Source organism: Sceloporus occidentalis, unplaced genomic scaffold (assembly GCF_023333645.1).
Source record: "Sceloporus occidentalis isolate IW3139 unplaced genomic scaffold, rSceOcc1.0.p SCAF_13, whole genome shotgun sequence".
Classification (NCBI taxonomy): Eukaryota; Metazoa; Chordata; class Lepidosauria; order Squamata; family Phrynosomatidae; genus Sceloporus; species Sceloporus occidentalis.
The window spans coordinates 19,143,463-19,156,983 of NW_028316993.1; the positions used below are offsets into that span (position 1 = coordinate 19,143,463).

At 41.4% G+C, this 13,521-nt stretch overlaps 1 protein-coding gene across 1 annotated transcript in view; it reads right to left on the reverse strand.

The window, feature by feature from the left end:
- Positions 1 to 13,521, reverse strand: part of MAP3K6 (mitogen-activated protein kinase kinase kinase 6) — an 86,464-nt gene that overhangs the window by 53,662 nt on the left and 19,281 nt on the right. The window contains exons 3-5 of the mRNA XM_089479347.1: positions 12,217 to 12,404; positions 3,547 to 3,715; positions 2,428 to 2,534 (exon numbers count right to left, since the gene is read on the reverse strand). Of these exons, the coding sequence (XP_089335473.1) occupies positions 2,428 to 2,534; positions 3,547 to 3,715; positions 12,217 to 12,404 (464 nt within the window). The remainder of the gene's footprint in view (positions 1 to 2,427; positions 2,535 to 3,546; positions 3,716 to 12,216; positions 12,405 to 13,521) is intronic.

Consider the following 13,521-nt stretch of genomic DNA (forward strand, 5'->3'; position numbering starts at 1 on the left):
TATCAGGATCAGGTCCAGCATTAGGAATGTGGAGATAACTGCCTCGGGAAAACAGATTTTGGTTATCATTAAAGTGCAGCAAACTGTTTGCTATGTCATTTGTTATTATTATATTTCTAGTGCCAGGAATGGTGAGAGATGATTGTGGAATTTTCTGCAAGATGTGCCAAAATAACTTGGCTGGCTTTGGGTACTATTCCTCATCTCTCTGGGGATCAGGAGGAGGAAGTTTGTTGTTGTGGAGGTGTGCCTTCAAAGCATTTCAAACATATGGTTACCCTAAGGTGACCCTATTCTGGGGTTTTCTTGGCAAGATTTGTTCAGAGAAGGTTTGCCATAGCCTTCCCCTATGGCTAAGAGATATATGCAAGTGTCTGTGCGGAAAGTTTCTTCTAAAGCAAGGTTCTTCATGAGCCCTTGGAGGCCTTCCAGGCAACTGTCCATAGGTTACTGCTACTTCTCATCACCAAACATTGCCCCTTCCTACTGCACAAAGTATGTTGTTGTTGTTTGCCTTCAACTCATTTCTGACTTATGAGGACCCATGGGGCTTTCTTGGCAAGATTTGTTCAGAGGAGCTTTGCCATTGCTTCCCTTGAGGCTGAGAGCATGTAACTTGCCCAGTGCATTTCACAGCCAAGTTGGGAATTGAACCTTCATGCCCAGCATTATAGTCCAATGCTCAAACCACTATGCCATGCTGGATCCAGGAAGGAGTTTACTAGTGGTGCTTTGGGTGAGGCAGGAAAATATCAACGGAGTGGGGATTACACCTGTGGCTGGTTTCTCCTTCCAGCCCCAATCTTTTTAAACACAGACTTTATCCTCACACAGTTAGCACTTGGTAAACCATAATGCGCATTCAACATATCTGTGATTGCCAAGGGGTCACAAGAGTCTTTGCCTGCATGGTGATGATGTTTGACAGTGGCCAATGTGGACAAAAGAAAAACTGTGAGAAACAGCCCATGTGTTCTTTGTTTTCCCCCCATGAATGTCTCCTTGCTAATATTGGTTTTAGAGGCAGAAGCATAAGCAGCAACATCACCTTCAGTACTAGCCTTTCATATCCATATCATGTAACCAAGTTATCCTTTCCAAAGGTGAACCCACAGCCCATATTTATATTCTGCACTTGTATTGTTTATATACTCCAAAGAGCTATTGCTTTGGTTAAAAACTACACTGCTGACATCCACAGGAAAACAAACCAGTAATAAAGTCTTACAGTTAAATTGGCAGGGCATGGCAACCCACTTGGGAAAAAGCTCCGCTGAACTCTCACTGCAGAGGTTCACCTTTTAAAGCCTGCTAAGCTTTTAAGAAATTATCTTCTGCCAGTGCAAATGGAACTTTTTAGTTTATAATTAGAACTGCACACAGTCTTAAAGAGAAGTGTGACCATTTCAGGTGGTTATGTTTACTCTCGTAAAAGAAAAGAAAAGAGGTATTTGGTTTTCACTTGATTGTTTACTTTCCTTCTCCTCTGACTTTCCTGTGCCAGGCAAAGTGTGGCTACTGGCCCTTTTTTGCACATTTCTAGTATACCCAGAAAGAAGTGGTTGTTATTTAAAGAAAATGATATTTTGGCTTGCTCCTCAAATCAAGCTCATTAAATCCACGGATTCAATGGGAAAAGGGACAATTATACTAGTCAGTATTACAATCAGTATCACAATCACTTCCTTTTCATTCAGTATCAATAATCAGTATTATAGTCTCATGTCACATTTATTAAAGTAAATTTAAGTACAATGGAGGTTTATTTGCATATAAATTTAATAATAATCAAATCTGAGTGGGAGATTTTATTTAATGAAGCATAGGAAGAATCTGAGAGCCAACACGGTGCAGTGGTTTGAGTATTGGACCATGACTCTGGAGAACAGGGTTCGAATCCCACTTTGGCCATGTAAACCCACTGGGCGACCTTAGGTTCTCAGCCTAAGAAAAAGGCAATGGCAAACCTCCTCTAAACAAAATTTACCCCTTCTCCAAAAAAAGAAGAAAAATGTAATGAAGGATTGGTTTTTCATTCTTTCAGATGATTTTTAATCTACTTTACATGGAGACATACAGAATAGCTTTTAAAAACTGCCCAAAAAGCCATTGTGAAAAATCGTCTCCAGCACCATGGCACTGTTACAAACAGTGAAAATTGAAGGCGAGCATCTTATTCACTGGCTAGAACAAGGCAGGTTTGTCAGTTACCCTGTTGCTCCATCTGATATCATTAGTGCTCCTGCTCTGCAAAAATGTCCCAGAACTTCATCTCAGGATTTTCCCTCTTTTATCTATCTCACAACACAGCAATATAGGAACTGGGGTGGGCTATTAGAGTACCAGGGCCCATGGACATCAAAGAAAGCAATGAGGTCTGAGAAGGCTGAGAACAGATGCTCATCCCTGCTTGGCAAAGTTCCTTACCTGTCGAGAGCAAAGGCGTAGTGGAAGCAGATATTGTGCTGCTCAGCAATGTTGCAAGTTGGCAGGGCTTGCAAAGTTTCCACCAGGGTGATGATGGCATCACAATCCTGCAGGAGAAGACACCAGAGAAAGCCACTGTACAGAAAGGCAGAAATTTCCATCAGTTTCCAACCTTCAGCTCCCAGGCTTTGCACTACAGATGACACCATCCAGACACTCACATTGGCTGAATGCTGGAAGCTATAGTTTAGCACCTGGGAGAAAGGTAAATATAGCTCCTTCTTTCAGAACTTGGTATTGACCAACACCAGAGCCTGGAAAAGTCCTTTTTAAAGTCTACAGTCTCCTGAATCCCTCAGTCAGAATGGCCAATGGGTAATTCCCATTTGGGAATTACAGTCTAAAAAAATAATGTACATTGTTGTTAACAGATGGAGAAAGAAAACTATTGCTTTTCTTTTACTGTTTCTGTTTCCAGTCACCTCACAGCCATACCTCAGCCTCAAGCAAGATGTAGACCTGTGACTTCCTTATGTTTCTTCCTTTACATAATGTTGACTGCCTTTGCCAGTGGGTTTCAAAAGCTAGTATGATGAAATGTTCACCTTTGGCCAGCTTAATAAAGGCATCCCCAGAATGTGTATTTGGGATTTTGTTTTATCGTCAAGCTACCCCCTACATCTACATCATCATCATCATCATCATCATCATCATCATCATCATCATCATGTTAAAATATTTGAAGGGATGTCATATTGAGAAGGAAGCAAGCTTGTTTTCTGCTGCTCCAGAGAACAGGACCCAGAACAATGGATGCAAGCTACAGGAAAAGAGATTCCACCTCAACATTAGGAGGAACTTCCTGACAGTACGAGCTGTTTGACAGTGGAACACATTTCTTCCTCTGAGTGTAGTGGAGTCTCCTTCCTTAGAGGTCTTCAAACAGAGGCTGGATGGCCATCTGTCGAGGATGCTTTGATTGAGAGTTCCTGCATGGCAGGGGGTTGGACTGGATGGCCCTTGTGGTCTCTTCCAACTCCATGATCCTATCCTCCTCCTCCTCCTCCTCCTCCTCCTCATCATCATCATTTTAATGAAGGTCCCAGTAAACCAACTCACCTGAGCATCACGGTAGGATAGGAGGAAGTTCATGACAATGTCCAGGCTCAGGCATTCCACGCTGTCCAGGCGTTGCTGGATGCTTGTCAGCTCACGGCTTAGCTGCTCCCCACTGTACCGTTCGCGAGCCCTGCGAATGTCTCTCCGGATCATTTCCCGGATGTAGCCGCTGGAGAAAACAACATATTTTCCTTTGCTCTGAACATGATAGTCCCCTTCAATTATTAAAAATTGGTGAATTTATCCAAGACTCATTTCCTTTCCAATGGCTCATGGGACAGCTCACAATTTGGAAAACTTACCTTTTTGGATAACAACTCCCAGTATCCTCTAGCAATATCCAGTATCCTCCAGTGGCTATGCTGCCTGCAGGAATCTGTGGATTGTAACTAAAACTTTTCAAAGTTGCACCCCCCCCCCCTCAATTGCCTACAATTGTGCACAGACACAATTGCTCAACTTACAGTAGATGTTCCTCTATCCATAGGCTTAATGACTACATGACAGAGCAGGACCATGGCCCCTGGCCCCAGCTTTCACATTGTGTCTTATATATTTCATTGGTTTAATTGGTTCCATCTCTCTTCAAGGGTTGGGGTGCAAGGTAACTTCCAGTGTATGTGTGTGTGTGTATAATATTCCAATAAAAATGTAAGTCAATTTTCCTATAGTAACTTTGGCCATGTCTTTATGGGCCAAATAAAATGTGCCCCTCTTGGTGGGGAGACCAGATGACACATGGCCCAAACCCTGGTTCTGGTACGAACAGTCTGAATGATGTCTGGTCTGTGGAGCATCAAAGCCAGAGTATACTCCTCTTAAAATGGAATAAAAAACCCTCATGTTTTCCTTCAGATCTTCTCAGAAGATCTGGAGCCCTCCGTTGCTACACCGGGTGATTGTTTGTATGTGTGTTCTGCTGTGCCACCTGGTACCACAGCCATGGGTTGCTCACTCTGAAGTCGGAATGAGGAGCTCAGCCATGTGGTTGATGCTGGGTGCCTCATTCTGACCTCAGAGCAAAGTAACCTGTGGAGGTGCTGCTGGATGCATCACAATAAAGGGTCTTAGGTAACAGAGAGAGGTCAGGACAGTTCCAGGGCCAGAGTACTTTGGGATGCCCCCAGAGTATTCTGGCCCATGCAGGCAGGGTCATTGCTTCTAGGATTCCTGGGAACAAAGCATTCCAAAAAACAAGTAGTCCTCCTGTTCTTGGTTGCCCTTCAGTAACATATATGGAATTCTAAAGCCACCACTGCTGTCATCATTGTGTTCCTTCCATAGTGATATGGGTAGAATAATGTTGTGGCTACCAAAGAAAAGGCAGACTGGAAAGGCAGAGGGAGGGGAGGGAGGCCAACAACTGTAGTTTCTGATTTGCCATGGAATTAGGCAACAAACTCTAACACTATGATATCATGCAACTGGATTTTAGCAATTTAAAAAGAATCAGAAGAGGATAAGGGAATCTTGGGGCATCATTAAAAGGTGTTTGGGCCCAAATGGGATGGAGTTTCCTACCCCTCTGCTAATGTATACACTGATGCAAATTTAGAAATATTTAAACTGATTTAATTTAAAATATAAATATGTGTCCCATCTGTTTAATCTGTAGTCTAGGTGCTTCAAAATCTCTTTAGCGATAAGATAATTTCTTAGTTTAGTTAATTTTTACTTTAGTTTAGTTAGTATTTATAAAATGTATGTAGTATTTATGAAAATACTAACACAGACAACACAAAGAAGCAAAGGCTAGGTGGCAATAAAGCACCGCATTCTAGTATATTTCAATGCAGTTTTTCTGTGGCACAACACAGCACAGAGACAAGCAACATGCTCAGCTGTGATGCAACCACTTGGGCTTACCACAGCTTCCTGCCATCTGTAGTACAGAACGGTTCTGGAAACAGTAAGAAAAATGAGAGCGAGCTTTCTTCTGCTTTTTGCCTTCCAGCGTATGGAAACACACTGTTGATCTACGTTCTCTTTTTCCAAGGAAATCAAATAGAGCACAGTAATAGGCATTGCCCTGAAGTAGCTAAGCATCCTACTTTACAGAGGACAGTCTTCTGTCTGGAAATTTCCTCTGTTTAAAGGGTTTTCTGGTGCAAGACCATTTAAAGACAAAGAACTATAAGAAAGGGAGAGTGGTGGCCCTGAATTTCTTGCCCATCCATAGCACTTAGACTGCAGAACAGAGCATCAGCTACATTGAGGTGGAATCTGAACTACAGAAATAATGTCGTTTGGCATCTTTTTAACTGACATGGTTCCATTCTATGGAATCCTGGGATTTGTAGTTTGTTGTGGCACAACATCACGGACAGAGAAGATAAAATATCACACAAAACTACAAATCCCAGAATTCCATAGCATTAAGCCACAGCAGTGGCTATTTAAATTACAAGATTTATTTCCAAGTCCTCATTTATATGAGCATATGCAAATTTCTGCTTTTTGTTTGATGATGAATTTTGTATTTCTTAAAGATATTCATAACTGGAAATCCTCCATAAGACCAAAGATGAAAGGCTCCAAATCTTGAGACAGCACCCCTTCCTCTAAATGCCTGAGTACACAAGGCAAAATTATTCCTTTAATGTGTCATTTGTTGTTAAGAAGCCAACATATGTTTTTGCTTTGGATTTAAACAGGGAATGGATAGGTATGCACCACTACAGGTGTTACAGCTAAAAGATCTAAAGCAGTCATAGGATCAGAGTGCCAGCCGACAGCAAATACAGACTGGTGTGCTTCACTGGGAAACAGCTATATACTACCCTTGTATCAGAGGCAGTATCCTGGGGAAGATAAGTGGAAGGATGCTATTTCACACATGTCCTACTCTCAGGCTTTCCACTAGACTTGACCAACAAGATGCTGGACTAAACAAGTCTTAGCTTGCATCTGCACTGCAGAAATAATGCAGTTTTACACCACCTTAACTGCCATGGCTCAATGCTATAGAATTTTGGGCACTGTTGTTTTGCGAGACATTTAGCCTCCTCTGTCAGAGAGTTGTCATGCCATGACAAACTACAGTTCCTAAGATTCCATAGCACTGAGCCATGGCACTCACAAAGTGATGTCAAACTGGATTATTTCTGCAGTGCGAATGCAGCTTCAATCAGCAGAGTTGTTCTTATCCAAAGTGGAAAAACTAATTGATATAGAAATTGCATAAATTCACGACAACATTTTTATATCAGATGCTTCTCTCTTAGAGTTGTTAGAAAAGTGGAGGGCTCCTGTACCTTTAACAGATATGCAGAAGAAGGCATTTCAGCAGGTACTGTTTAAAGAAGCACCACCAGATGAAATTCCCTACTCTACACAACCGTAATGGTATAGAAGCCCTCTCCATTGTCACTCTGGCAACCCTAGAGTTCTGCTCATGTCTGACCCACATCAACTCTTGGGCCATGTGTGGTTACATTGTCCTGAGCTGCCCCTCTCTGCCCCACACAGGTTTCAGCAAACACAAATTGCAAAGCTATGCTAAAACAAGAGCCTTTTTAATAAAGTTTTTGTGAGTTTTTGGGGCTATGTGGCCATGTTCTAGAAAAATTTATTCCTAATGTTTCACCAGCATCTGTGGCTGGGATCTTCAGAAAAGATGCTCATTCTCTGAAGATGCCAGCCACAGATGCAGGCGAAACGTTGGGAATAAACTCTTCTAGAACATGGCCACATAGCCCAAAAAACCCATGAGAAACTATGGATGCCAGCCATGAAAACCTTTGACTTCACACAAGAGCCTTTGTATTGACTACTTGTCCATTTGCTAGTCGAGCATTCTACACAACAGCAAAAAGAAGCCTTTATAATTAATCTCCACCACCCTTAGTAACTTTTTTCCAAGAGCATTCAGCAGTTAGATCACATTCAGTCATTACTCCTCTGTGGAACCCAGATCTATCTGTGTAGTGTTGCACAATATCTTTTTACTGTTTGAGCCATGTGGCTCCAGAGGCTACAGTTCAGTGGCACAGAAGATGGTTTCGGTGAAAACAACCCCCATTCAATCCCTAGTTTCTCCAGGCAGGTTGTTGCCATGTACCTTCTAGTCATTTCTGACTTGAAGGTACATGAAGGCCCACTTATCATGGGGCTTCCTTGGAAAGATTTGCTCAGAGGAGGTTTGCCTTTGCTTTCCTCTGAGGCTGAGAGACTGTGACTTGTCCAAGATCACCCAGTGAGTTTCCATGGCAAAGCGGGGATTCAAACCGTGGTCTCCAGCGCCCTACTCCAGTGCTGAAACCACTACATCACACTGTCTCTCTCTCCAGGCAGGACTAAGAAGAAATACTGTCTAAGGCCCTGGACAGCTACTGCCAGTGAATGTCAACAATACTGAGTTAGATGGTGTCACAAGCCACACGCAGCTTTCTATATAATTCATTATTGACTTATTTATGATTTTTATGTACTTATCCACACAATTGCATATTAATCCAAGTAAGCTACATCATAGCTACCATTTGACACTGTTGTTATTCTGTGCCTTCAAATGGTTTCCAATTTATGCTGGCACTAAAGTGACCCATTCATGGTGTTTTCTTGGCAAAGCTTGTTCAGAGAGGGTTTGTCATTGACTTCCTCTGAGGCTCAGAAAGTGGGACTTGTCCAGGGTCACCCAGTGGGTTTCCATGGCTGGGATTTGAACCCTGGCCTCCTGAAATCCTGCTCCATTACTTAAACTATCTCACTCCACTGCCTCAGTTATCATCTAGGAATCAATAATAATTGATCAGTCTCATAGGTCATAAGGAAAGACCTTTGAGGAATGAGAGAAAACATGCCCTCTAATTAGTATGCCACAATAACCAAGGAAGTAGGCTGAAGTCTACAAAAGCTCATGCTACCAACTTCTGTCTTTCAGTTAGTCTCAACGGTGCTACAAGATGCCTTGGCATACTAACCCAAACATAGGGTTATTTTAGGGCATTCTGAGAAAAAGAAAAACGGAACCACCAAGTAGGAACCAGAGGAACCCCAGTTCAAAAAATGTTTTAAGAAGATAAATCTCTTCCTTCCCTTTGAAACTTGTGGTTTTGGTTTAAACCTCACCCGTCTCAAGCTTTCCCACCCCTTGTGCTATTTAGTTGAGGGACTGGAGTTTGCATGCCTCCAAGCACTGTGTATGTGTGCGAAAGAGGGAGATGGAAATAGAAGGAGAAAGGATGAATATGTGGATAAATACCTTGGTCACACTTTTGCAAAGCTTGAGAAAGTTACTTTTGTTGAATCTGAACTCCCAATATTCCCCAACTACCATGACCATTGTTGTTGTTGTTAATTGCCCTTGAGCCAATTCCAACTCATGGTGCCCTTATGAATGAGAAATCTCTAAGACCCCCTATCCACTATTCTGCTTATGTCCTGCAAATTCAGGGCAGTGGCTTCTTTCACTGAGTCCACAAAACAGGCCCCACCTGGAATATTGTGTCCAGTTCTGGGCACCATAATTTAAAAAGGATGTTGAGAAACTGGAGCGTGTCCAAAGGAGGGCGACCAAAATGGTGAAGGGTCTGGAAACCATGTCCTATGAGAAATGACTTGGGGAGCTGGGGATGTTTAGCCTGGAGAAGAGAAGGTTAAGAGGTGATATGATAGCCCTGTTTAAATATTTGAAGGGATGTCATGCTGAGGATGGAGCAAGCTTGTTTTCTGCTGCTCCAGAGACTAGGACCCAGAACAATGGATGCAAGCTACAGGAAAAGAGATTCCACCTCAACATTAGGAGGAACTTCCTGACAGTAAGGGCTGTTTGACAATGGAACACACTCCTTCCTCGGAGTGTAGTGGAGTCTCCTTCCTTAGAGGTCTTCAAACAGAGACTGGATGGCCATCTGTCAGAGATGCTTTGATTGTGATTTCCTGCATGGCAGGGGGTTGGACTGGATGGCCCTTGCGGTCTGTTCCAACTCTACGATTCTATGATCAAGCCTGAAATCTCAGTGGAAGTTGACTAAACTAAGGCTATCCCACTTTGGCTACATCATGGAAAAGACAATAATGGTAGGAAAGGTAGAAGAAAGGCAGACTGTACTATGAATTGGGATGAACTACAGCTTGTCCTCAGTACTTCTGAGAATCGGCCTCAGCTACCATTGCACAGTTGATAACAGAAATATGACATTTTACAAGCCTCTTGGTATCATTTATGGTATCTTGATAATTTGAGCTTTCAAGTTATTTTTTAAAAAAGACCAAACGTAACTGTTACAAGGAAAACCAAAGTGGTTTAAAACCAGAGCAGACAGGGTAATCTTTGCTCAAAAACAGGATTCAGTTTTGGAGTATCTCTGCTCAAAAACAGGTTTACACACTGAAGGTCCCACTCTCACTCTCCAGGAGTAAATACTATCAGTGTCAGCGTCAGACCTTGAAATACAGATGAGCAAGCTGCGGTTCTCCTGATGTTATTGGACTCTAACTCCCACCAGCCCCAACCAACATGGACAAAGGTGAAATGAGAATGATGGGAGCTGAGGCCACAATTTCTCCATTCTTTACTCTGGAAAGTTCCAGCTATTAAGAGTAAACATCAGGGCGGCCAATAGCATTCTGCTTTACAAAAAGCAATCCTTTCTGAATGTTTTGGAAGGTTATCCAGTCCTTATCCAATTTAAAGAAAAAGAACCATAAGATGGGCAAGAAAGTCCATGTGGACATATATTTGTATTTAGACTGCAATTTCTAATTTTGCATCTATACACATAAATAAGGATATGTAAATATAATGCAAATCAGAACCTTCAATGACAACTAATTGGATGCCTTATTTATTTATTTATTTATTTATTTATTTATTTATTTATTTTCCTCTGCTCAAAAGCACTCTGGGCTAATAAACAGATAACTTTTCTTTCTGTCTTTTGTCCATTTGATGTACAAAGTTGTAATCACTGCCATCTCATATCCACAGATCTTCAAGCACAGACTAGACTAACAACAGCCCTAAATGGCTTGGGCCCAGGTTACTTGGAGGACTGCCTCTCCCCATATAATCCGCCCCGCACACTCAGGAAGAATTTGCTGAGGGTGCCAACTGCGAGATATGCGTCGACCTTGCAAAGGGCCTTTTCAATCTCAGCCCAATAAAATTGGAACACCCTTCCCGATGAGCTCCGCTCCATCACCTTCCTGGATCTCTTTTAAAAGAGACTCAAGACCTTCTTGTTCCATCAAGCTTTCCCCCATGTGTCTTGATATGTGTGGTTTCCCCCCTGATATGTATCTTGTACCATTGATTATCAACTCAGCTGGCTTTGATATGGTTTTTATGGTTTTAAATTGCGATTGAATTTTTATTGTCGTTTTAATGTTATGTATATATCGTGTTGTTATTTTTGATTATTGTATTTTGTATTCTTTGTTGTGCACCACTTTGATCAGTTTTGGAAAAGCAGTATATAAATACATTTTATTATTATTATTATTATTATTATTATTATTATTATTATTATTAACAGTTAAAGATGTTCTACATTTGGATTTGTTGCACTGAGCAGCATCTTGGACAAGCCAGTGCCTCCTCCCACTCTATTATGAATAGTCTGAGGAACACAGAACAGCCACCACAGATGAATTAAGGAGACGTGGGTTGTAGTAAATACATTCATCCTTCCACATTCACTTGGGTTAGGGGCACATTGTGGAAAAACCACAAATATCAAAAACACTATGCTTTTACCTGAGAGAACACCTCTCTAGGAATCTCTAGGTCTCCCAGTGCAACTCTGTGGTCAACATCTGCCAGACATTGACCCTAGAATTGTGGTGGTGGAGCAACAAATGCCTAGTGGAGTGTCTCTCTAGGAATCTCTAGGTCTTTCAGGGCAACTTTTGGTTAAAGTTGACCACAGAGTTGTGCGGGAGGACCTAGATATTTCTAGAGAGAACATATTAATAAAATCCATGAATAATCAAATCCAAAAAGTCAAATCTGCAAATGTGGAGGGATGAGTCTCTTTAGAGACTACAACATATGGCCTTTAAACTGTGATAGACCTTTATTTTTATTTATTTTCCAAAACTTTTTTTTAAAAAAATTAACATATATAACATACATTACTAAAAGAACATACATAAACACAAACAAACAATAAAGGCCACAAAGGCAAAATTAGGAACAAACAAACCAAATAAACAAAAAAGAAAAAGAAAAAAAGGAGGGGGGAAGAATGAAAAGAGAAAGCAAGAAAGAGTGAAAGAAAAAAAAATTGACCCCCCCCATCCCTCCCAACCCTCCATTAAAATAAAAAGTAGAATTTCCTTTTTCTCTCTAACCAGAGTATAAACATTTATTCCAATTTCTCCCCATTCATTAGTTTATCCCTATAAAACTGGATTCTTTTTTAATGTTGATAATCAGTTCATTTTTGTTTTAATTTTATAACATTCTATTTTTTTGGCTATTTAATAAAGTTGTGAGCCATCTTTGGTATTGGGAGAAAAGTAGGATATATATAGAACAGAAAAGAATATTCTCAGTTTCAAAAGAAGTTGATCCTCCAAAGGGAATCCTCAGCTTTAACTGCCTGGGCAAAACAAGACTGCAAAACAGAATAATAGTACAGAAAATGGGAATCATGTAACCTCATACATCTCCCACTGTTGCCTTGCTCAAGCTGTGTATAAACAAAGATGGAAAAGGTGCTTTACCAGGAGCTGGTAGAGGTGCTCTCAATCAGCCTTGCAAGCTGCCCGGTCAATGGAGTAAGGAAGGCCTCCCTGTTGAAGTTGGGTTGGTAAAGTTCACTCAGGCACATCATTGTGGTGGCGTCACAGCAGAAGACCTTGTTCTGGGCTGTCACCACATAGGGAATGAAGGTATAGCTGCCATTGCAGTCCTAAAAGAGAACAGAATGAATGAAACCCAGAACCCATCCCTGCATTCCCTCAATACCTTCCTGAACATGGCATGAACGCATCAAAAGGGCTGTCATACAACTTAGATTAATATGCCTTTTATCTTTTATCTCACCAATTTAAAATGTTGCTAGTGCATACACTTTTGGAAGGCACTCACCCTTCTCATTCCTTCTGTATGGGCTTACTTATTTCATTCTATTTATATTTTTATTTCCCTCCAATTTGCTCAGAGTTGGATACCCAGCTATACTCATTGCTTTCATCATCACAGCCACCACCTTGTCAGGCAGATCGACCTGAGAGTGAATGAACCACCCAAAGCCACTCTAGCCTCATCCCCACTTACAAATAAATCACTTTGCAATCCGAATCGATGGATCAGTTTGGCAGTGGAGCATGGTTCACACTACATTTGCTCTGCTCCTATTTTTTTGCTGCAAAATAAAATAAAATAACCCACTTGTGGTTCACATTGACAAATGAATCGATTCAAAATGGACCTACTCCAGCTGGCTGAAGGGCAAATTTAAATCTATTCCAATCTGCATTTGGTTCACACTTGCACCGAATCAATTTATCCAAAAAGATGCGGAAAAAATCAGCGTCAAAAAGACACAGGTTAAATGGGTCTAGTGCATGGTCCTCCTCTCCAAATTGCTTCAGCGATTCAGTTCAAGTGCTAACCAGGGTCATTTAAACCGGTTCAAACCGATTTGTGATCCGGTTTAAAAGGTAGTGGTAATGAGGCCTCCAGAGACTTTCTCAGTTAAGCCCAGAATTCTGTTACAACTTATTTGTATCTGTTGATGCAAACTTAGCAGTAATGGCTATAATTTAAACTCAGATATAACCCATTGCACTACAGTGAGTGAGGAATATGACAAGCTGTACGCCAGAATAGTCTGCTGACCAGGTAACAGGTGCTGATAGGCATCGTCATGCCCATGAGCTCCTTTCTTATTGTGATCCTTGTTTTTTAAGCTGCACTTGATCTGCATGGCAGGGAGTTGGACTGGATGGCACTTGCGGTCTCTTCCAACTCTATGATTCTATGATTCTATGGTGGATAGCCTTTTAATGGAGAACACAAGGAAC